This window comes from Strongyloides ratti, scaffold srae_chrx_scaffold0000002 (assembly GCF_001040885.1).
Source record: "Strongyloides ratti genome assembly S_ratti_ED321, scaffold srae_chrx_scaffold0000002".
NCBI lineage: Eukaryota > Metazoa > Nematoda > Chromadorea > Rhabditida > Strongyloididae > Strongyloides > Strongyloides ratti.
Genome location: NW_020171510.1, coordinates 353,542 through 379,863, shown reverse-complemented (window position 1 = coordinate 379,863; position 26,322 = coordinate 353,542). Strand labels below are relative to the sequence as shown.

The 26,322-nt window shown below is 19.8% G+C and overlaps 6 protein-coding genes across 6 annotated transcripts; 1 reads left to right on the top strand and 5 right to left on the bottom strand.

The window, feature by feature from the left end:
* Positions 1-569: 569 nt before the first annotated feature.
* Positions 570-2,608, bottom strand: SRAE_X000107250 (Proteinase inhibitor I25, cystatin domain-containing protein; the record flags this gene model as incomplete). Its single annotated transcript, XM_024652029.1, has 3 exons — positions 570-882; positions 1,996-2,014; positions 2,446-2,608. 3 exons carry the CDS (start codon positions 2,606-2,608, stop codon positions 570-572), a joined length of 495 nt encoding a protein of 164 aa, XP_024498533.1.
* A 405-nt stretch (positions 2,609-3,013) lies between these two features.
* SRAE_X000107200 (Hypothetical protein) lies at positions 3,014-4,602 on the bottom strand (the record flags this gene model as incomplete). The annotated part of the gene is made up of 3 exons (XM_024651918.1): positions 3,014-3,175; positions 3,212-4,353; positions 4,404-4,602. 3 exons carry the CDS (start codon positions 4,600-4,602, stop codon positions 3,014-3,016), a joined length of 1,503 nt encoding a protein of 500 aa, XP_024498532.1.
* Positions 4,603-6,290: 1,688 nt separating this feature from the next.
* On the bottom strand, positions 6,291-7,205 carry SRAE_X000107100 (Helicase, C-terminal domain and P-loop containing nucleoside triphosphate hydrolase domain-containing protein; the record flags this gene model as incomplete). The annotated part of the gene is made up of 1 exon (XM_024651807.1): positions 6,291-7,205. The coding sequence occupies one exon, from the start codon at positions 7,203-7,205 to the stop codon at positions 6,291-6,293; it is 915 nt and encodes a 304-aa protein (XP_024498531.1).
* A 12,150-nt stretch (positions 7,206-19,355) lies between these two features.
* SRAE_X000107000 (Hypothetical protein) lies at positions 19,356-19,820 on the bottom strand (the record flags this gene model as incomplete). The annotated part of the gene is made up of 3 exons (XM_024651695.1): positions 19,356-19,477; positions 19,525-19,743; positions 19,814-19,820. The coding sequence occupies 3 exons, from the start codon at positions 19,818-19,820 to the stop codon at positions 19,356-19,358; spliced, it is 348 nt and encodes a 115-aa protein (XP_024498530.1).
* Positions 19,821-22,082: 2,262 nt separating this feature from the next.
* Positions 22,083-24,452, top strand: SRAE_X000106900 (Bruchpilot; the record flags this gene model as incomplete). The annotated part of the gene is made up of 1 exon (XM_024651584.1): positions 22,083-24,452. The coding sequence occupies one exon, from the start codon at positions 22,083-22,085 to the stop codon at positions 24,450-24,452; it is 2,370 nt and encodes a 789-aa protein (XP_024498529.1).
* Positions 24,453-24,650: 198 nt separating this feature from the next.
* On the bottom strand, positions 24,651-26,092 carry SRAE_X000106800 (EB domain and Cysteine-rich repeat-containing protein; the record flags this gene model as incomplete). Its single annotated transcript, XM_024651473.1, has 3 exons — positions 24,651-24,941; positions 24,985-25,895; positions 25,975-26,092. 3 exons carry the CDS (start codon positions 26,090-26,092, stop codon positions 24,651-24,653), a joined length of 1,320 nt encoding a protein of 439 aa, XP_024498528.1.
* Positions 26,093-26,322: the final 230 nt, after the last annotated feature.

The window sequence follows — 26,322 nt, the reverse complement described above, 5'->3', positions numbered from 1 at the left end:
TTTAGCAAAAATATTGCACTTTATGATATCAGCACATTTTATTATGATAAAAGTTTAAAGAAATTAAAATAAAATTTTTTAACATTATTATTCGTTTGTATCTATGTGTATAAAATTTATAAATATTTGTAGTTTTTTTAAATAAAAATTTAAAATAATAAATAATTTTGTTAAGCAAAAAGTACGCTTTTTTTTGGTATATAAATAATAAACTACTCTTAAGAAAAAAAGTGTTGCATAAAAAATAGTTGTTTTTTTTAAATTTTTTTTTCTAATAAAAAATATATCTTAAATATTGTATTAACTATGTAATCAAGATTGTAAAGAAAGTAATTCCTTTATAAAACTTCAATTTAAAATGTCTATATACTTATTTTTCTAATTTTTATAAAAGTATGTTGATATATATATTAATATTATTTTTACGTTTATATTTTGATATAAAAAAAATAATTTTAATTAAAAACATAATATTCAAACACTAATATAGTTTATAAAGTATTTTATTTTTTTAAAATAATAGTTTATAATTAATTTTATAAACTTATAAAATTTAATTATTTTTATATTCATTCTAACTTTGAATATAAAATTTTTGTATAATATAAAGGTTTGTAGAAAGTTAGTTCAAGTTTTTTTTTACAAATTTGTTTTTTTGAATTTTTACATTTTCTTAATTTTACAAATAAAATAAATTTGTAATTTTTTCCACATAAAATTTGGCGTTCTATTTTAATAATTTTAAGAAGATTTACTTTATTACCCAAATTGATATCTTTATTTTTATTATATAATTTTAATGCTTCTTTAGCAGCATCTTTAGCTTCTTTCGATTTAACATTTAGTTCAATATATCTTCCAATTTGTATCATACTACTATAACTAAATGTAAATAAAAAAATCATAGATAGAATAATTCTTAAGAAATATAATTTCATTTTTAAAATTATATAATATCATATAAAATCTGCATAATATTATCTATTATCACTTTGATATTCTTTTTATGTATTGAAAATCTATTGTGTTTATAAAAATTGATCAATAATCAAGTAAACTTTAATAAAAATTTATTTAATATAGATATTTAAAAATCATGTGAAATAAAATTCAATTCCAATTTTTAATTTTGTTTGTTACTTTTTCTTTTTAATATTTTCATGTTTAAAAAAATACTTTTATGTGAATTTTTTTTGCCTTTTATGTAGTATTAAGTGTTTATTTAAAACGAGTAATAGTAAAAGATAATTTTTTTGACATTATAATTAAATATATTAAACTGTTTTAAAATTATGATAATTTTACTATCTTAATAGTAGTTTTTAAAAAAACAAATTGTTGTTTATCTTTGTTCTATATATAAATTTTATTTTTTAATAATGTTTAAAATTAAATTCAAAATAGTCTTATATCATATTTTGTTTAAATTTTAATAAAATGCTTAAATTTTTAGACAATTATAAAAATGATTTAAAATAATAAGAAATAAAAATATAAAAATCAAAACATATTTTGTGGCACTTGAATCTATAGAAAAAAAAATTATTTGTTGTGCCAATCATAGTCTTCTATGTGTAACTTTTACAATTGTAAGTCAAGAAAATACTTTTTCTTCCTAGTATAATAAATAGAATTGATAACTAATAAGTTTATTTAATAGTAATAATAGAAACAAAAATATAAAATATATAAAAGTTTATTTAATTACAACAACATAGTTTTATGTCAGAGTGTTCTTGTATTCATTTCTTCTGCCTCTAATATTCTTTTGTGTTTATCTTTTTTTTTGCTAAAATGTTTAATATATGTTACCATAATGTATTATAAAATGTAATTTATTTCGATATTTTCTTAGATTAATCATAATATTTAATTGATATAATTTTTATATAAAATTAAATATTCTGTGTTGTTCTTCTAATTAAAAATTTTTTATTATAATTTTTTCTATAGTTAAAATATCAATTATTTTTTAAGCTAAGAATAATTTGGTACTATTCTGTTATATCTCCCCCTAAATTAAAATGATAAAAACGTATCTTAAAAATATTTTTTTTTAAATAAATAGGTCTATCATATTCTTTATCTTTATTTATACAAGATAGATAAAAAAAATTTTAAAAAAAAATCATATTCATTATTAATTTTTATCATAAAACGAAAAAAAAATCACAAATATCAAATCCCATCATGTTTCCCATTATTATTAGTTGTTATGTAAAAAATATTATTTATGTTTTCTAGTTAATATTACTTCATTTTATTTCCTTTATGTAATAAAGATTTTATTTGGGAAAATTTTATTAAGAATCAATTATTTTCTATCACTTTATGTTGGGGGGGATATGACAGAATAGTACCAAATATTTTATATCTTGTTTGTGATACAATTGCAATATTTTTAAATTCAAATTTAACTAGTAAAAGATAAATTTAAAAAAATACATGTTGGAAGTTCAATTTTTACAGGATCTGTAGGTATTGGTATTGTAGCAAATGCTGTTACAAATCCATAGGTATCTTTAATCATTGAAAGATTGGGTAATTTTGTATCTGTACTTAGATATGAATGTGTAACACCAATTTTAATTAAAAAGAAATATTTCATGATACGTGTGTTGTAATTAAATTAAATGGTTTCTCTTGGATTCTTTCTGACGTCTGTTACATAATATATACATTTATTTCTACAAATAACTATTATACAAATAATGAATATTATGTGATTTTTTCTGAAACTGATAATGGTCTTACATTATTGCAACATTTTAACTTAAAACTGTTTTATTATTCAATTTTATTTTTTAATAACTTTTTATTTTCATTTAATTTTTTATTTCTAAACGACAAAACAAATATAAAAAAAAATAAAAAAAATTTGACAAACTCAAATACTGTTCTAGAAAAAAAATATTTTTATATTAGTACAAAATCATATTTTGTTATTTTCTTTCTTAAATTCTTTTCTCTTTATTTGAAAATAATCCCTGAAAATTTAAGATTTCTAAATTTATTATTTGTTTGCAAATTCATTAATAAGTAAATCATATCTTTTTAAAATATAGGATCTTTTAGCAATAATATTACCAACTTCAATTTGATTTATACCATTTGTTGATTTATCAATATGAAAAATAATTTCACTCCATTTTATAATAATTTCATTATAGTCAGTCTTAAAGAATAGTTTAAATGACAAAGAAAAACTTACATTACCACATTTTAAAAATAAATTTTCTCCAATCAATAAAATTATTTCACTTGTATAAATAAAAGCAGCTTTGATATAGTCAGGCATATCATAACATACAAATTTAGTTTTTTTAATTTTGTCAAATAAAATATTGATTGTTCTTCCCGTTATTTGTTTAAAATCTAATTTCAATTCATTGGATATATATTGAGATTTATACGCATTGAATACCCATAAAAATTTTGGAAAAAGGCAATGAAAAACAGATGCATAGTTTATTGCTTTATATTTGTTTATATTATCATCTATTTGTTGAAATTTCTTATGCAATTCCAAATGATATAGAATCTTATTTATCGTAAAACTGAAAAAATCTAATAATTGAGGGATATGATAATCATTTAAAGCCACACCCTGATTTGTAAATTTATCACAATATTTATCAACAAACAGATTAACCATTCTTCTGAAATCACAATCATCATCTGTCTTATATTTTTTTTTAATGCCAAATTTAATAAAATGTAATCTTGGTCGCTCAAAAATATGCCTTGTAAGTATTATAATAAGATCTGGATCAGTGATAAGATAAGATTCGTTTTCTTCCAGAGATGTTATGATCAACAAAAGTAATGTAATTATAAGAAACCTTATTGGAAATGTCAAATCACTGGTAAGAATTTTCTTGAGATGTCCCTCAATTGACTTCAAGAATCCAATTTTATCAAATTTAACAAAATAGTGACCAAGAAAGTGTTTGATAGCTCTAGCTAAATATTTTTCAATATAAAAATGTTTTCGTTTACTTTTTGTTTTTGAAATTTTAAGTATCCTATCAAAAGTAGATGTAGAAAGGCAAAGTTCTCTGCTGCATATATTTTTAAAACTTCCACCTACAATTCTTTTCAAGTAATACTCAGGTAATCGAAATTTTTCTATTATTTGTTTAAAAGTTTTATCGTTCAAGATCATATTAACATGTTCATCTAATGTTTCATTTGATTGCTTGTTATCATAAAATCCAATAAGTAGATTACTTCCTCCAAACAGTCTTGTATAAGTGCCAATTGGAGTTTTATGAATATTACATTTTTGATAGTCGAGAATAATTTGCAATTGTCTAAATTTACTACAAATAAAAAATTCTTCTTTACGATTTCCTAAAACCAAGTCATTTTAAGAAAATTAGTAAAAAAAAATTGTTACTTACTTTTATTTTTATCAAAATTATGTTTAAATATGTTATTCGTTTTATCTATACAAATATTGTTGTTATTCTTTTTACGATCCAAAGCACCATTTTGAAGTTCACTAAATGTCAAAATTCTTTTTTTTATTCTACTAATTGTGTTGGGATTAACAGCAATGTACTTCAGTTCACTTATATAATCCGATTGATTATCACTCATTTCTATAAAATTTATAATAAATAATAATAATGAATAAAATAATATTAAATTAAATATAAAAAAAAATGAGATATAAAAGTCAGGTAAAATGTATAATATAGTGAATATCATAAAGGTTATACTAATAAATAATATTTAAAATATAACAATTTTGTCAAATAATAAATAAAATATGTATAAAACTTGGTAGTTTAAATATGATAAGATAAAAAAAAGGAATAAAGAAAAATAAAAACAAATCCGTCGATATATCTTAAAATTAATTTAAAAATTTTTTAAAAAATTTAAAATTAAAAATCCGGACTTTTTCCCAACAAAATTTCTTTTTAAGAGATATACACAAAATTTTTTTATTGTTACTTTTTTTTTTATGAAAAAAATCCATATTTTTTTTTGCAAAAAAGAGTAAGATAATAATAATTATTTGTATGTGAAAGCATTCAATATCAAAATAGTTAATTTTTTTGTTAACAAAACAATTTTAGATTTATCTATTGTTAAAAATAATTATAGACGGAATTTTATTTGTGATTCTTTTGTAAAAATATATTTTAAACTTTACCAACTTTAGACATTATAATACAATATTTTTGTTAAAGTATGTTCATTTCTTATCATTTTAAAAAAACAAAATGTATTTTATTGTCAATTTTTTTTTTATTTGTATAATATTTTGTTTACTATTTATAAAAAATTATATTATAACATAGTTTATTTTATTATTTATTGACTTATATTTGTTCCTCGTAAGGAATATATCTTTTAATATTATGAAATCGTTTTTAGGTGTAAAATTATTAAACAATATTGTTAGTAAACACATAAATTTGTATTTTCGTTTAATTAAGACATAATCTATATTAGTGTTATTTCTAGAAAATAATATTACCAATGTTATTTTTAGAATTTACTTCAAATATTTGATTTATCGTATTAAAAATTTTTTTAAAACAAAATTTTATGTAATGTTTTTCTAAATGCTATAAAAATTTTCTCATTTTTAACATATAAACGTTAATACAAAAAATTTATAAAAAAAACTACTTAGAACGTAAAATAAATCATTATATTTTACAAGTGATATAAATACAAAAATATATATCAATTTATTATAGCTATATTCACTTAATGACATCAGTTCATTTATTGTGTTAATGTATATATGTTACTAAGACTTAATCCAAATACATTCTATTCTTTATCACACATTTATGAATAAAGTTTTATTACTCAAAATAGAAATAATTTGTAATTATTTTAACACTCTATTAAATAATAATATTACATTTTTATCAGTTATTTCATAAAATAATTAATTTGATTTATGGCAAAAAAAACATTTTCTAAAATAAATTAATAGTTGATTGTTTAAAAGTTATTTCGGTACTTTTCGGTTATACCCCCCCTTCCAAATTAAAAATGAATGAAAGCACTTGATAATTAATAAAATTTTTTCAAATAAAATCTTAATCACATAAAGGAAATAGAATGGACTTAAATAAAGTACAAATCATAAATAACCTTTTTACATATTAACTGATAATGATGGGAATAAAAAATTAACTGATAAAAACTGGAAACTCTTCCATATTAATAATTTTTTTACTTTCAACAGTAACAGGTCTAGCACCACCTTCGGTTACAGTTTCTGTTTCATTCGGTATTGTAGGTGTATCAGCTGGTAATCTTTAGGTTTTTGGACTTGGTGTTTTTTTCTTTCGTTCCTCCTCGTATTCCATAAATATTTTTCTTACAATATAGTAATTTTCAAGAATTTTTTTTTCATCTTCATCTCCAGAGATATACTTATTATTTTTATAAACTTTAATTGCATCTAATATTAAACGTTCATTGAGTACACTATTTTTTGTTAAACAATTTGTGCATCGATAGATGCAATTTGGAATGTAGGTTTTATCCAAATATTTTAAATAGCAATTGTGGAGGCAGTTATTAGTGTCCTTTGCTAACATTTCCAAAAAGGCTTGTTGCCCCAATTCCACAACTTCAAAACCATCCTCTTCCTTATTTTTAGGCGTTATCCAATTTATATCAGATTTTCTTTTTTCTTCTGGAATTGGGCGGTAGCTGCTCTCTGATACTGTAGATACAGAACAGGATCTCCTACATGCAGTATTAAAATTCTCTATTGTTAGAATCCTTTTTAATGATCCTTCAACGTGCGAAGTGCTGTAGAGGATCGAAAATGCCATACCTCCACCTCTATTCAATCTCCCAATATCCTGAAAGTAGGTGGATATATTGGTAGGTAGGCCGTGATGTAAAATCACAGAGCACGTTTGAAGATCAACGCCTACCAAATTTCCCGCAGTGGTTATAAACACTGAATATTCACTGCCTTCATATACTTTTCTTGCCACTTCTTTTTCTTCCTTACTCAATGTGCTACAGTATTTTACCGTAGTGAAGCCTTCTTTCTTATATAGGTCTTCGCAGAATTGTATTTCTTGTATATTCCTAACAATAATAACAACTCTAAATGGCTTCCCTTGGTAGACATTGGTTCTTAAAATTTGTAGTCTTTTGATCCTGTCTACATAATCAGAAATGTCTAACAGATTTTCTTTTTTTACCATAGTCATTACAATATTGCTTTTAAAAGAAACACCCCTATATACGGTATGTAGTGGTAGGTGTGATATTTTAATAATTTTTTCAATTGCGATGTCTGGTATTGAACCACTGCAGAATATGAACTGGCATTTCTTCAACGTCTCGAAATAGGTTAACATCTTAAGGTAATTAGGGCGGAACCCTAACCCCTGATCGAATACCAAATGAGATTCGTCTATAATAAATTTCTTCAATTGTCTGCTTATATATAGGCTACTCAAGATGAACCTTAAATTCTCCCCAATGAAACTATCCGGTGTAGTTAAGATGATATTGTAAGTCTCGCTGAACTTATTCGGTGATTCCATAGCCAACATGATGGGATTTGATATTTGAGTCAATTTCTTTTGCATTTTTTTTCATTGGGCACGATATAATTTAATAACAATCTTTTTATTAAACTCTAAATATTTTTTATGGAAAGTTTCCTCAGTAGACTATTAAACAGTAAGAATAAATTTTTTGGTTTTATTAAAGCTTTAGGAATTGTTTTAATATTTCATCTATGTTCAACCTACGTCAAGAGCATTTTCTCTTATCGCAGAGAATCTATTTTCTTTAACAAATTGCAATGTAATTTAAAAATGAAACGTCTTAATTCTTAAGAAGAAGAAAAAATGAAATCTCAAAACGACAAAATTTTGGCCTTCAAACAACTCATGTGTTACTTATATCTAGCTTTTTTTGTTTTTTCCAATCTTTACTAAGTAATTGAAAATACAAGACTTTAAAACTTCATAGAATAATGATAGTTTTATGACATTTTTTAAATCGGATTCAGTAGCGTTTATAATTTTTCCTTTTAATACATAAACTTGGTTTTTTACTATCCTCATTCTCAAGATCTTTATTTCCTTCTTTTTAATTTTTTGAATCATTTTTAAACAGCAATAGCATTTACAAAGTTTTTGCCAAAAATATTATTAAAATTTTTTATAGTTTTTAAGATATTTGTTCCACTTTTTATACTTATAAAAGAAAATAATACAAATATTAAATTTATATAGTATTAAAATAAAATTTAAAAGAAATTGATTATCCTTGTTTTGTACGTTTTAAATGTTAATTTTTTACGAAGATTCTTAGTAATCTTGCAAAATGCTTAGTTTTATTAAAACATGGTTAGTTATTAAAAAAAGCTAGCTGCAAATGATGCTTATTTAATTTTAAACAGCTTAATAAAATAATAAATAAATAAAATGTTTATTGCAACTGTTTTTTATTGGCTAATTAATAAATGATATAAAGTTAAGAGATTGTTTAATATTAAAATAAAATGGTAGAATCTTTTGTCAGTATTTTAGAACAAAAAAACTATAATTTTTAAAATGGTTTGGTTGGTTTTAAATAGTTAAGATTTTTAAAAACTGACTTAATTGTATAATAGTTTTAATTGAATATATTGATTTAATAAAAATCTTATTTAAATTCTTAGTATATTTTGAAAAAAAACTTATGACTATGTAAAAAATTAATAATTTTTTTATAAAAAAAGTTTACGTAATTGCAATAGTTATACAATGTAAAATCAAAATAAATATAAATGAACTTTAATAAAAAAATTATAAATTTTTTAAACACCAAGCAATAAACTTCTTTAATTTATGATAAACTTTTTTTAAAAAAAAGTGTGATCTGAAATATTTAAAAAAATATTTTATAATTATCAAAAACCTTTGTAGAAGGTGTTTTATAGTAAAAAAAATTTTTTTAACTTAAATAAATTACTGTTTCTTTTAAAAGATATAAATTTTGAAGCTTTTTTTTAGCACAAAAGTATTTTATTTAATTTTAAGAAAAGCTTGATATTTTAGCTAAAGAAAAATATGTCTAGAATATACTATTCAGATCGTTTTAAAAAAATAGAAAAAAAGCAAAAGATATTAAAATTTATACATTAATAATTTGAAAAAAAAGTTTTTTTTTATTTGCTTATTTATTTATCATTGAAATACATTATTAATTTATTATATTATTTGCATAATTATAATTATAATATTAGCTTGTCTCTTTTTAAATGCAGTTTTTTTTGTTTAATTTTTAAATGCGTGTAGCTTAGTGGAATATTAATATTTTTTCTTCTAAAAACAGTCATTAGATTCACCACATTGTTTTCTAATGGATAACTAGCTTTTCAAGCGTTTAGAATAAAAACTTGAAAAACTAGAAGCGATAAAAGCTTCAAAAGCAGATTCTAAGGGTCTATTGTTTTTGAAAGATTTCTTCTTGAAGAATGATTCAAATTTTTAAAAAAATGAGAGTATGTGTGATTAATGTTGGGGGTATATTTTGCGTAAAGGAGAAATTTTTATATTTCAAATCCTTCAGTTTTTGGAGCATTGTTTCCAAAATCTATGAGTGAGAATTTTTTGTAAAAATCAATTAGCTGTTTTTTTTTGCTAAAAAGATTTTCACTTGAGCTATTTTTATTAAAACTTTTTTAATTGTGCACAATTGGATTCAGTATTCATAGTTTCAACAGGTTTTACTAGATTTCATAGATCCTTAGTGCACATTTTTCTCAATAAACTACCAAAATACTACCATATTCTTGTTTTGAGATTTATTGTAGTTTCAAAGCATAATTTTTATGAAACTATTATGAAAAGTGTATACTATTGCTGCTTAGAATCCAATTCTTATCATAGGTTATGTTTCATTTAAAAAATGAGTCATTTTTACCCTCAAAAGTTGAAAAAAAAATACAGACATCAATACGATGAATTGTTTGCTTTATGTTTAACTTTAGCGATATTCTTTGATCTTTCTTTTTTGAATATTTATTTAGCTAGAAATGGTTAGAAACTCTCGATTTTGAAACAACTAAAGCTTCACATGTTCTTCTGACCAATTGTAAAAAAATAAGCTTTAAAATCGTGCTTCAAAACGCTTTTATCGAAGAATGAAATTTTTCTTTACGCTGCGCATTCTCAAGCTTCTCATTACCTACCCTGAATCTTTAAAAAAAATTTTTTTTCAATAGAAGCATTGATAAGATTCACCTCAAAAATATTATTAAAAATTTTTTCTATTTTTGCTTCATTTGTCCCATTTTTGACTTCAAAAAGGTAAATAGTGGGAAATCGACGCTTAGAAGGCATTGCAAAAAATTAAAATAAAAAATAATGAAACTTTCTATTTTGGTATAATTTTTATGTCATTATGTAGAGGAGATTCATATGAATCTAGTAAATGTTTTAGAATTTTTTAAACATAGCTAGTTATTAATTAAACTAGCTGCAAGCGTCGCGCATTAAAAAAACTACATTTAAAATGGGACAACCTAATAATAAAACATTTTTTTATTTTATAAAAAAAAATTTTTATTAAAAAGATTATTAACTGTCTTTTAAAAATCCTAGTTAGTAGACAATATACTTTTATATGTGAAAATTAGTCTATAAATACTTTTTTAAAGAAAAAAGTATCAATTAAATAAATATCTAATTTTAATGTTTTTTTTCTTCTTAAATAAACATGAGTTCCTTTATTAAAAGTAACTATTAAAATTATTAATATGGAGAAGAAATTTGAATGTTTAAAATAATTAATTATTTAAACTTTATAGACAATAAAAAAACAAACAATTTTAATTCTTTTAATTATTATAGAAAAATATTTAAAAAAAGTAATTCATTAGGATATAACTTAATAATCTATTTCTCCATTATTTTTTCTATATAATTTTCTAGACATTTAAATAAACAATTATACCTTACTAACATTATTAAAAGTATGAAATATTTAACATTATTTTAATAAAATATTTATTCTTATATTATTAAAAATTACATATAAAAATTAATTTTTATATAATTGAAAAGTTGTTGAGTACAATTAAATAACAATTAGTTATATATTTGTTGTAAAAGATGATTCAAGAAATAATCATTAAAATTAATTCTATAAAAACTGTCTAATTATAAATAGAACTATCACATTAAATTTATTTTAAATATAAATAATTTGATTATTTTTTTTTATACTTAAAGTGTAACATTTAAACATTATTATCCTACTAAATTAGGTGATAAACTCTTTATTTATATACAAAAACCAAGACAATATAAGAGGTAAATAACTATATTCTGTTACAATGTTTATTCAACATATTTAGTTTTTTTTTATAAATATACATTATATTCGTGCTCTTTGTAATTAACTTAAATATTGTTATATTTTTTGTTTTGGGAATTAATAACCAGTAATAAAAAAAATGTAGCTTTAACAGTAAAAAAATATTACTTTGTTAATATATTAAAAAAAGTAAAACTAAATTTGTTGCAAGTACATTATATCTCTTTCAGAAACTTTAATTTTACGCTTTTTTTATCACTTTAATTTTTTTAAATACAAAAAAAAATTTAAAAGAATTAATAAAATTAAGAAATATATTTTATTTAATTTTTAATTACTAAATTATAGTGTTACTTTTGGTGAACAGTCTCTAATAGTATTTGATTAATTTATTTAAACTTTTTATTTAGGTATAAAATAAAAACTAGTTGTTTTTTTAAATTTACTTTTCTATATTATATAGTTTATATTATTTTTCATACAAATTATGTTACAAAATCAAACTATTAGGACAATTTAAATATATGTCATTTGTTAAGATTTATATTATAAATGAAAATTTTAAATATAAATTAATTGACTTGTATAAAATAAACAACTAAATTATTTTAAAATTTATGTAAAAACTGAAATACAAATTATATCATTTATATCCTTAATGGTGTTCATTATTTCATCAATTTATGAGGTAATGTAGCGGAGTACAAATTACACAAATTAGTAGACAATACATAAATATTTATAAGCATAATTATTAAATAGCAATAATTTTTAAAATGAAGCAAATTTAATTTATATTTTAAGCAACATTAAAATTATTTAAACGGAAAGGATCATAAGAGTACAACTTAAGACTGACTTCTTCTACTTCTCTTATCTTGTATACCATTTTCTTTTATCCACCTATTTTAATACCACAATTAGGGTAACATTATTTATCTTAAAATATTAAAAATTATTAGTATATTTAAATTTGTTTTAACTCTGTCTTATATGTATCCTTAATGGCATGTAATGGTATTTTAAACAAAAAATAGTATAGATAAAAAATTTTGAAAATAAAATAAAAACTATTTATTTTTAATAAGATAAAACTTCATTTAATTTTTTAAACTTTCTTATTACATTTAATATTATCTCTTGTATGACTAAATATAAATATTTTTTTCTTATTATTACTTTTTTTTACCTACTTATATACATGCACTAAAAATATTTTTTGAATTTAAATGTAAAACAATGAATCAAAAATTAATATCTGACTATAAAAATAATATTTAAATTAAGTTAAAGTAAAATTTGCAGATATACATAACATTTTTTTTGCAAAATAAATATAACAAGCAGTAATTTTTATTAATTGTAAACATTGTTACTTCAATTTTTTTTATAAAAATGAAAATTTTACCACATTTCAGTATCAAATTCATTTTTTAAAATGCAATATGTTTTAAATATTTTTTCCCTTTCTTTTTATTTTCTAATTTCAATCATTTTTTGGCTTGCAACGGATATGACATTTGGTCGTCTTTTGATTCGCAGTCATAATCAAAATGGCCCAAGAGGTCAAGGAGGACCATGCGGTCCATATGGTGGACCAGGAATGTATGGAAGAGGTGGATAAAAACCTTCATTTTTAAATAAAGAAATATTGGAGAAAAAACTCAAAAAATACACTTTTATAATACTTTTAAAAACTTTTAATAAAATAATAATAAAACAAAATTTTTTTTGTAGTTTTAATAATATAAGATAAATAATTTATATTTTAATGATTTTCTTATAACTTTTAAAAATTTATTTAATTAATTTAAAAGCATTTAATAAAAAATTATCATTTTATTTCTTTATTTACAGTATAAAAGTAATATAGTATAGACTGTATTACCAACATTTTAATTGTTTTGTTCTATATCTCTTGTTTATTAATAGGTATATAAATTTTTTAATCTTTAAAATATATTTTGACCGCTGAATCAGTTTTGTAATCATTTTTCATATATATATTTAGCATAAAAAATCTGAAGAAATTTTATTTCATTTTTATTGTTTTCTTTATCTCATTCTACTTAAATTATTACTTTGCATTACTAATATCTTTAATTCTAAGATTTTCATGTACTATAGCATGATACATAGAACATCTTTATCACTAATAATTTTCATATACTTTAAATACTTAAGAAAATAGTAAGCATAATTATTTATGTGATACAATGTTGATAATTTAGGTAGAACCTAATTTGTTTAATATATAAAAATTGTATTATAAAATTTAAAGCTAAATATAATGTTAAATAAAAACTATTTAAAAAGAATGATTCTGGACTAAGGAGGTTATGCATAAGTATTTTTTAAGACTACCCATTAACAATATTATTAATTTTGCTAAAATAAAAAAAATTTTTTTTTGATGTATAATGTAAAGTATAATAATAATTTTATTCTTTATTATAAATTTTTTTTATGATTTAGAACTAAGCAATAATAAATTTAAAAATTACTTATAAAATTATTACTTCTAGTAGATTTTTTTTAAAACAAAAAAATTTATTAATCAAAAATTATAAAAGATTGTTAAATAATGAATATTTTTATAAAAGATAAAATGAAGCGCAATATTGAAATAATGGCAAAAATTATTTGCACTGCTTTTTAATAATATTTAAAAAGTGAATTTTAGAAAAAAACAAGTTAGTTTTAAAACTACGGTTTTTTTGAAGCTTTAGTATTGTGTTTAGCTTGCTCTGTTCAATAAAAATTTCAAATTAAATTTGTATTTATTTTTTGTCTAAATATTGAGCATTTCGTAAACTTAGATATCAAAATATTAATCATAAATATAATCTTACTAAAATTAACTTATATAACACAAAATAAAAAATATATTATCAAATTTCTTGTATTAAAAAAACTGTAATTATTTTATTTTATTAAAAAAAAATTTATTTTTTTTTATAATTTGTTTGTATTAATTAATAGAAATAAAAGAAATTTTATAATATTAAAAATATATTACTATTATAATTTCATAAAAGTAAAAGTTCAGTTAAATTTAAAATACAAATTTAAATTTTGATTTTCTGAAATAATGAATATATTTTAAATTGTTTTTGTTTTTATGTTACTAAAACTTTTTTCTATTTTAATTGATTTTTACTAAATTACTACAATATTTAAAGCATCGTTTTATCACTGAGAAAAAAAAATTAATTTACAATACATTATTTTTCTTATTTAAAGTATTTTTAAAAAGATTTTTTTTGTGTTATTTTTTATATTTTTTATGAAAAAAGTTTAAAATTAAAAAAAATTTAATTTTAAGTAATGAAAAACTTTAATTATCTTTATAATATATATATACTTAAACATTACAACTTTTTTTAAATATAAATATTTGAAAATAAAAAAATTTTTTAAGTAAACTAATATGAGTCTTTTATTGCTTTTTATAAAAAAAAAAATAAGTTTATAATCTATTGCTAAAAGAAAGTGATAAGTTCATATAGTAATAATAAATAATATGTTGGTATGTATTCTGATTCAAGTCTACCACTCCCAAACTATACACTAAACTTTTTATTTAAAATTTTATTATTCAAAAATCTAATTACAATAAGTTATTTATATATAACAAAAGTTCCTATCAATTAAATCTTTATGACATATTACAATTTGACTAAATCACTTTTAAATATATTAAATACTTTAAGACTACAATTTAAGACTACAATAACAAATTAGAATCTAAATATAGCCTTATCAAGAAAACCGTAAAATTAAACAAAAGTAGTAAAATGCCATAATAACTAATAAAGATAAAAAATAAGTACAAAATATGTTTGTATAAATAATGATAATTTTATAAAAATTACATTTCTTAGTTATTTTTAGAAATTGTTATTTCTACCTACAAAAAAGCAAAGAGTACTTTATAGGTATAAAGTACATTCTTTAAAAAAAATAATATAAAGACATCTATATTACTGTAAAAACTTTAGTTATACCAATATTGATAATAATAATTTTTATTAATTAAATTTTTGTTATGAACCTTTTATAAATTTAATTAAAATATATGTTAATATAGTTAATCTATATAACATTTTTGAAAATCTATCGACAAATTGTAAAGTATTAAGTTTATTATATTATATTTTTAAAAAGAAAATAAATAAAAAAAACAATTTTTTTTTTGAAATAATAAAAAACACTTAGTCAATTTTGTTGCTGAAAAATTTCTAATAAAGATTCGTTTATTACAGTTTAAAAAACATCTAAAATAAAGAGAAATATGTTAAAATGAATTTTTTGTACTTCATTTTTATTTAATCCATATATTTTAATATTACACATATTGATAATGTCCATCATATTTTTCAATAAAAATTTTTTTATTTTTTAATTTTAAAAGTTAAGTTTTTTCATATAAAGTTGTGGCAATTTAAAATTAGTCTACACTTGCATTTCGATTTTAAAAGCATTTAATAATATATAAACATTTTTTCAAAATTAGATATAATCAAAGTCAAAAATCATATTTAAAAAAAGAATTAACATTTTGTATTGGAAATACACTTTAATATACCTTATATAATATCTTTGCTTATTTTTTAAAATTTTACATACATTTGTTTTACATAAAAAGCTTTTTTAATTTATATGAAAATACAAAATATTGTTTCCATAATAATAAATATGAAATAAAGTGAGTACATTATAAATCTACAATAACAAAATTATTTGTTGTTTAATTTCTTTTATTTAAAGTAGTAATAAATAATTTACCGAATTTAATAATGTTGATTCTAAATGTATTACTTCTTTTAACATAAATTTTTTTATTAAAATACTATATAAATAGTAAATTCAATATAAACATATTAAATATTTAATTGTTTTTTTATTTCAGTACTACTTAAAAATAAATTGTTAACAATATTTTAATATCTGTTGTAGATTGTAAATAGTTAATGAAATTACAATATTCAAAATGTTTTTTACATAAACTATTAATTGTAGTATGGAATATAATGAAAAGTAAATTTTTTATCAAAAATAAAAAAATTTCTAAAAATTTAATGTATTTTGATATATTAAAAAAATAAGAATTATCTTTGACAAAATTAAATAAAATATCCAAAATATTTTATTTCTTTTTCCTCATGTACAAACGAATTTAAACATTTATGACTGTAAAAACTATTTTAGGAGAAGAGTATTTTTTTAACATCTGATAATTTTAAAAAAGAATCATTTTTTTCCAAGATAAGTTTTAAAAAAATTGTAAATATTAAATATTTTTTTCAGAGAGATAAGATAAAGCAAAAAAAATTTGAATAGAATATTTTAAATTATCATATATTGATTATTATCTAATATTTTCCATAAATTAAGTTTGGCTTAAATGATTTTTTTTTTGGTTACTATCAAGTTCTAAAAAAATCATGATGCTTATTTATTATTGTTTATAATAATATTACTAAATTTTTATTAGTTCAAATAACAACACAAAATAGAATTGAATAAAAGATAAAATTTTTGTAAACATTAGAATAAAATCATGTAACTTTATGATAATATTTACGATACTAAAATAATTAATATTATTAGTGACTATAAAAATACTATAATTATTTTTTAAAAAATAAAACTTAAAAAATATTTTAAAATAGCAATATTTAGTCTTTGTTGAGTAAATGATCAAGAATCATTTTTGATTTTGTTAAAGAAAAAACGATAAAAAATTGAACCGATAATAAAGATTCTAGTTTATAAATATACAAATTGTAATAAAATATTGTTTTTATATAAAAATTAATAATTTTTTTTCTTATTACTACTTAATTTTAGATGATAGATTTAGTTTAAAGTACTAAATACCAAATAAGTATTTACTTTACAAAATTCTTTTCTATTTATTTTTTTTAATGTAAACCTTTTTAAGAAAGTTTAAAATATAAAAACTATAATTAGTTTAAATGTTCTTAATAATAAAAAAAATTTTGTTTTAACAATTATGGTATTTTTATGTTATAAAAAATAATTATGAAAATATAATTTTAAAAGAAATTTTTATATTAAAATAAATATATATTAGTTAATCAGAATATAGGAACAAATAAGATATAAAAAATTCTACAATAACCAAAAGTTTAATGATGTATAAATAATTAAACGCATGAATTTTTTATAGTCATATTATTCAAATATATTTTTTTATCTATATTATAACAGTGCAAAAAAATGTATGCATAATTTAATAATTAAAATAAATATAAAAGATTTATTTCGAACAAATTTTATTATCAAATAATGCTATTAAACAAAAATTTAATACAAAAAAAATATTTGCCATTTTGTGTTATTGATGATTAAATCATAATAACTGTAATGATATGACAAAATTTTATTTATTAATTTTAGTAAAAACAATGTACTTTATTTTTATTAATGATACTTATATATTTTCAAAAGATATATTTATTTTAGTTCATTTATAAATCATTGATAAGATAATGTAAAAAATACACTTTTGTTAATAAAAAAACTTCCATAAATTTTTTTTAAAATTAAAAAGATTTTTAAATTTAAAGTTACCATGAGGCCAATAATTTTATTTTTCTAATCTTTTTAAATCTACTCATTTAAAAAAACTTATTTTGATTGCAACAAGTTTATGTTCAAATGACACAACATCTAATCTATTTTTTAATTGAACTATATTAAATTTATTTTATTTTCTTGGTTGTATTACAAACTATAAAAAAAACTTGTAATTAATATAACTCAGTTAATGTTAGGAAGATTGATATTAAAGATAAAATTACTTTTAAAGTTCAAGACAATCTATTACTTTTTTATAGCTAAAATATTAGATGACTTAAAATAGAAATCACTTTTTTGAAATTTTAATATATACTATTTTTATACATATTTTGATTTAACATAGTTTATTATAAAAAGAAAGTATTGATATATTTTTATAATTTTTATTTTTTTTATCAATTAATATATAATACTTTTGACAGTATAAAAAAATAAAATTTTTATAAACAAAAAGTATTAATTTTAACAGTAAAAATTATATTTTATATATAAATTTTTGTTGATTTTTTAATATTCATATTTTTTTCTAAATAAATTAGCTCTTATTTATTATTAAAAAATTTTTTAAAAAATATGTATTTTAAAATAAGTTTTTTTTTTTATTACATCAATAAAAAAACAAAAAGATATTATTTATAGTGATAATGTATTATTTATTAAAATAATACCAGTAAAAAATAATTTGTTTTTGCACAATGTAAATAAAAAGTTTTAAATTTTTATATGAAAAACATCTCGACAAGAAAGATTAGTAAGGTTAACCTTTGTTTATAAATGTATCTTTTCTTTTTAATAACGTAAAATTAAAAAATATATTAATTTTGATTAAAAGAAAAAATAATATCATTTATAATTTATATGTTTTTAAATTTTTTTAAAAATTTTATTTTCTTTAATAATTTTACTTTCGTACCTAATTATTTTAATATAAATTTTTTTTTATTTAATTATTTATAAAAAAGATAAAAAATTTTTATTATGTTATATTCAATTATAATAATTACAAAGTTGTGATATGAAATAATTTTTAATACAAATACAAATTAAATATCTGTTTATAGATTTTATTATAAACTTTTTATCATACATTACATAATTTTATATTTTAAAGCTTAAATCATACTTTTAACGTTTAAGATGTTATTTTATATAAAGTAAAAAATTTTAATAATTTTCACACAAATACTGTTAAAAATAATAAAATTATTGTAGAATGAAATTTAATAAAATAACACATGGTAAATAAATAAAGTTTTTTTGCTTTAATGTATAAAAAAAAAAACTAATTATTTTTTTAAATATATGAGTTACAATTAAAAAAATATTTTTTTAATTATTTAAGTATATTTAAATATTACATAATTATGAAAAATAGAACAAATTAGATTTTTTTGTATTATAAATTAATTTATTTAAAAATATTCTACTTTATACTATAATTCATAGTTATTATTTTTCTTTTGATTATTAAAATTATTATTTATCTCTTCACTATCTTGATCATAATTTTCTTCCTCCATCTCTTCCATTCTTTCTTGAAAACTTTTAAGAATTTCTAAAATCGTTTAATAAAACAATTACTTAGTAAAAAAAAAAACATACTATCATTGGCACAACAAAATTTTAAACCACAATGAGATGCTACACATGTGTAAGGTCTATCACATTTCTTCACTCCAACTTCGCATGTTACTGCTATACTCTCTTTTGACATTTTTTGTTTTTGAACGCTCCATCCTGGTGGACACATTTTTGATGATGGACAATCAGCTTTAATTTTATTTTTAGAAATTGAGTATATTAAATGTACTATTGAGAATGCTAATATAAAAATAAATTGTTTTATGATAAACATATTGTAATTAATGTAAAATATTATTGTAGAACATACAACACATTAATTGATTATTTTACAATTACTTGTACTCCATTTTACTTAACTTTTCTTTTTATCTTTGTATGATCTTTTAAAGAAGTATACAAGACATAAAATGTATGTTAATTTATCTTAAAAAACCATCTACAATTTTCAATTTAGTTGCATTTAATTTTGACACATGTTCCATTTTCAATTATTATAGAAAAAAAATTTTTAAATATACTTATGATAACAAAAAAAATTTTTATAAAGGAATTATTTGAGATTGAAGTTATTAAAAAATATCTCACTACAGGAAAAGTAGTAAATAATATCATTATAGAAACACTTAAAGGCAAAAAAATGGTACTATTTTTTGCTATATTATAACTGCTTTAACCATTATAATATTAAAATATATATATAAAAAAATTGGAAACTATCAAGATTAAAATACAATTTTTTTTATTTTAAAATTTTACACACTTTTTTTTATAAGTTTATATTTTTGGAAATAATTATATTATGTCTTTACCAGTGTGTATTTATTATTATATATTCTTTTTAACATACAAAAATATATTTTTTGTTTTTTTTTTAAATAAATTAAATTATATAATACAAATATTCATTTTTATAATATAACTATAATATATTACTATATAAATATCTTATATAACATAGGATATAATATTTTAATGTTATTATCTTACAACTAAATAACAAAATATATTAAACTACCCAATTTTGTAAAATTTTTAAGTAGAATTTAGCTTTAATTTTCGAAAATAGTTGTTTAAGTAATCATAATTTTTACAATTTTAATTTTCACTTACTAAGTATTAACGTCTACAAAATATTTTCTTTTAATTATATATTTAATATGTAAATTAATTATAACTATTTTATATTGGTGACAATTTTATATATCAAAAAAAAAATATTAATTTCTTTTTTCTTTAATTTATATAAAATTTATTAAATTATTAAAAAATTTAAATCTTTTAAGAAAAAAAGTTTTTTCTCTTTATTTTGATGTCTTTCAAAACGTTATTATCCTTTTGGTTAGAAATGCATTATGGACAAGTAAATTAAAACAAAAAAAAATTTCTTTAAGTTATTTTTATAACCATCTTTTTAACATTAAAGAAAATTTTCTATCTCTCTTTCATGAAAATTTTATAATTTATCTTTAAATTTTATAATTGTCCTCTTTTTACTTTATTGCTTTTTAACTCTTTCTAGTATGCTAAGGGCATCAAAATTGTACATTGTGTATGTTTTACTATATATATATATATATAAATTTATATATCTTTCACTCAATATATATATATATATATTGTAGAATAGCATTAACGTATCGCCAAATGATATTCTAGAGTGAATGAAATATGGATAAACAACTATTAAATTAGAAAGAGCGAGGAAAATTTTATATACACATATAGTTATATAATACAGTATTTGTATAAAATTTTATGAAAAAGTTCAAAATATAAATTTTTTACTTGATATTATTATCAAAATATATTTCAAAGATACTTTTTAACTTTGTTTATTTACTTTGTATATTAATACATCTACAAATATTGAGTTTATTTTTGTGAATTTATTATTCCATAATATCAAGTAAAATTTTTATCATAATATATTTTTATAATTTTTTAGATAGCTTAAATTACTTTTTATAGTTAAATATTATTTATAAGAAAAAAAATTTTTTTTTTCTTTAAATTTTATTTTTCATAATTATGTATATAACTATTTTTAAAGTCTTATTATAGTTTAATGTTTTGTTTTTAAATTTAACTAACTTAGATTAGATATATATATATATTGTTGTATATCTTAAACTTTTGTAAAATGAGTTTTAGAATAATGGCTAAAATTTTGTTAAATTAATATTTTTTTGTACTTTTAACAATGTCAAAAATATATACTATAGTTTGTATTTACAAAGTAAAATAGAAATTTAAAAATTATATAATAACAAAAATTTTATGAGTTTTAAATATTATTATAAAAAAAAATTTTCTAATAACCAATTTTAAATACGACTAATAATTTTTATTGAAAAAATTTTTTATTTTTGCATTTATTTTTTCTAGTTATTTATTAAAAACAATTTTTTTTTACAGAATTTTTTTTATATTATAAAATTAATCATATATTACAGTTTTTTTTATTAATTATATTGTGTTACATTTATTTTGACATATTTTAATTTTTTTTATAGCAAATTACTAAAATTAAAAATATATTTTGGTTCATATATTATTTTAAATAAAATATATTATAGATGTCTTCTAATATGCGAAGACATCGTTCTCTTGAAGGGATTCAAAGAAATATGGGATTATCTGCATACAATTTTCAAGGAAAAAATCCTAATCAATACTATGAACCATTAAATTATTCAATTTTAGAGAATGAAAGTAATAATATCCCATCGCCAGTCATTAATAATTTCCGTAGTAACCCTGTTGCTCGGCATTTATACCTTCAAAAAGTAATGGATAATGAACAACGAACTTCTACTGGTTATAGAGATAATATAAATAATGGCTTAACAGGAAATGGATTATATAATAATAGAATAAAATCTCTTGATAGAGAATATGAAATGCTTAAAAATAGTTATGAAAATACATTAGCCGAAATGAATGAAATGTCGACATCAATCAAAAATTATTGGTCACCAGAATTAAAAAGAGAAAGAGAACTTAGAAAAGAGGAACATTATCGGGCATTAAATTTGCAAAATAAACTTCATTCTATGAATGATGGACAGGGAGATTTATTAAATTCATCTGGTAGAATAAATAATATATGTGATATTCCTATTGATATGAATGGTAGACAAATTTATCACTACCCAGATATTTCTAATTTACCTCCACCAAATCGTGATAGAAATACAATGTTAGCTTATCAGGCACTTGCGCAAAATAATCTTGACCTTGTTAAAAATAATTTATCACCAAGAGATTTTACAGATAAATCTTTTTCAAACCAAGAATTTCAAACATTAAAAATGAAAATGGAAAAATCAGAACTTGAATTAGCACAAAAATCTGTTGAATTAAATAATACATTATTAAAAGCACATCAATATGAAGATATATCACAAGAATTAAATAAAAAAGTTGAAAGTTTAACAAAAGATAGTGTTTACAAAGATGCTCAAATTCAACTATTACAAGATGATTTAAATGCTTTAAGAGAAAAATTAGAAATTAAAAATCAACAAATAGAACATAAAGATTCAAGAATTAAACAAGCTGATACTGAAATAGATAGACTTAAAACAGATATATCTGATTTTGAAGGAAAAAAAAGAGAAGGTGATCAAAAAATAAATCAATTACAAATACGTTTTGAGCAATTGGAAAGATTAATTCGTGAAAAGGATACTGAATTAATAGAATTACGTTATAAATTACAACAACAACCAGCTGTAAAAGCTGAAGCACAACTTCATCAATTATTAGATAATGCTGAAAATGATAAAAAAAAACTTATTGAAAGTTTAGAAGTATTACGAAAAGGAGCTGAAGTTGAAAAACAACAACAATTAGAGGCATTTGATAAAGAATCAAAACAACAATTACAAACAATAGAATTTTTAAAAAAAGAATTGGAAGATCGTGAAATTTTATTAGTATCACAAAATAAAAAAATTAGTGAATTAGATGAAATATTAAAACTACATGATAATAAAGATGGAGATAAAGGAAAAGAAAGTTTTATTGAAAATTTACAAAAACAATTAGATGAAGCTAGACAGGAAGTTGATAAATTACTTAAGATAATTCAAAAAATGGAACAAGAAAAAAGTAATCTTATTCGCAAAATAGAGGAGACGGGAAGTCATGTAAAAGCATTTGATAAAATTCCTAATTATATTGAAAGTATTGGAACAGGAGTTAATGTTGGAGATCAAATTATGCCACTAAAACAAAGAATAACTGAATTAGAAGAAGCATTAAGAGAATCTGTTGGTATTACTACTGATAAAGAAAGAAAATTATCTGATAATAAAAAAATAATAATGCATTTAACTTACCAAATTGAAGAGTATAGAAAAGCAATACAACGTTTTGAAAAGGCTGCTTTAGATAATGCTAATACAGATCACCAAAGTACTGAATTACTAAAATTACTTGAAGAAGAACGTAAAAATTATCTTAAACAATTATTACAATTAAAAAAAGAAAGTCTTACATCATTATTAAATGAAAAAGAAAATTGTATAAAATTACTTGAATTACCAAAAGAACAAGTTAGAGTTCATTTAGATTCATTAATTCGTGATAGAAAAAGACTTCAAGATAAATTAATTGAAGAAAATGAGATGCAACAATTAATTTTTCGTCCACCATCTGGAATGTTTGATAATGATTTTGGTAATACACAGCTTGCAAATTATACAATTGGTAATACAAGATTGGCTGATTGGCAACAATCAACACAAAATACTTCTAATCCTGTAATACAATCAAATATAATACAACAAGGTATAAATTATACTACACAAAATAGTACTGTTATTCCAGGATCATCTTTACATCAAAATAACTATGCTGTTATGGGAGGACAACCAACTAATGATACATTAAAAAAAGATAATGTATGTACATTATCACAAGATGATGGAATATGGACATAATTTTATAATTCAAAAAAGTTTTTCAAAATTTAATAATTAATATTTTGTTTTAAAAAAAAATATATATATATATCATATATTTATATACATAATTCAAAAAATTTTTATCGAATGATGTATTTTGCTAGTATAAAAGTGATCACTATTATGACTTTTTTTTTTTACCATTTTACGTATGTATATTATTTTAAAAATAACCTATCCATTTCTTGTCAATCCTTGTCCAGCTCCACCAAATAATCTTCCTATTAAACCAATAATATCACCACCATTTTGACCTTGAGGAAAACCTGGAATAACAACTGGTTGTGGTCTTTCTGTTGTTGGTTTTTCAATCATTACACATTTATCACCTTTTAATTCAAATTTACAACGACATTGGCATCGACCACGATAACATCCAGAATTTTTAGGACATTGTTCTTGAACAAAACATGGTCTTCCTAATGTTGATGGTTCATGACACGTTGTATCTCTTGATAAATTATTCTATAATAAAATATAATAAAAAATAATTTTTTTTTTCTCTTACCGTTTTACAATCTTTAATACATAATTGACTTGGATTTTTAATAGCATGTGTTAAAATATCTGTTGATGGATGAAAACCAGCAGAACATTGACAATATCCATTAACACATTGCATTCCTTCTGATCCACCACATTGATCATTAACCGTACATTGAGAATTTAATTGTCCTCTTTGAACACATTCACCATTTAAATATAATGCTTTTGGTGAATAAGCATTACATGGACGTCGACAACAAATTGATTGTACAAAATGACCATCACTAAGTCTATGACAAAAATGAGTATCAGATGGACATTTATTTGTAGCATTACTTTTAATATCACAATGAAATGATGAATCATATGTAGTTCCTAAAGGACAAACTTTAGGACAACAATGTCCTATAGGAGAATCAGGAGCTGTTATACAGACCATATTAGATGGACAATCATCAGCATTGTCAATAAAATTATAAACTTGTGCTTTTGATGCTTTTCTTGTACATGTACCTACAGGCATTCCACCTAAAGGACAATTTGTTGAAGCAACACATTTATTACCCTGTTGAACAGTCCCTGATATACATACACATTGTGAATTTAAACATGCACTAAATGGTGCCGTACAGTCAGTATGACGTGAACATCTATCGCCAACATTTGAAATAAATATACATTCACCATTTTGTAAAGTAGTTGATCCTCTTTGGACACATTGACATATTCCATTGCGACAAAATAATGGTTCACGACAACTATTATTACATTGTGCTCCTATCTTTGAAGGTAATCTTATACAACGCTTTTTTCCATTTTTTTCTGTAACTTCAACATAATGTGGATGACAACGACACCTTGATCTTAAACAAATACTACCTTTTAATTCACAATCTATATCTTTATCACATGGTTCTGATAATTGTGATTTACCTTAAATTTATAAATAATAAATATATGTTTATATGAATAACTTAAAAAATAAAAGATAATAAAATTTAATATAACATACCATCACATGGACTATAATTTGTAGCATAAACATAATAACATATGTATTGTGTTAAAATTATATAATATAAAGAAGCTAATAATATAAAACACTTCTTTTTTTCATATTTATTTGTCATTTCAATAATATTTTAAAATAAATTATAATTATAAATAAATATATATATATATATATATAGTTAAAACTAATTAAAAATAATTAAAAGATTCCTTTTTAATAAGATATAATTTTTAACTAATGTGCATATGATACACTTTTGTATTGATTTATAATTTGCCTTTCCTTTAAAATATACATGATCATCTTCTCTTCTATATATAAATAATATATCTTATTAAAACTTCAAAA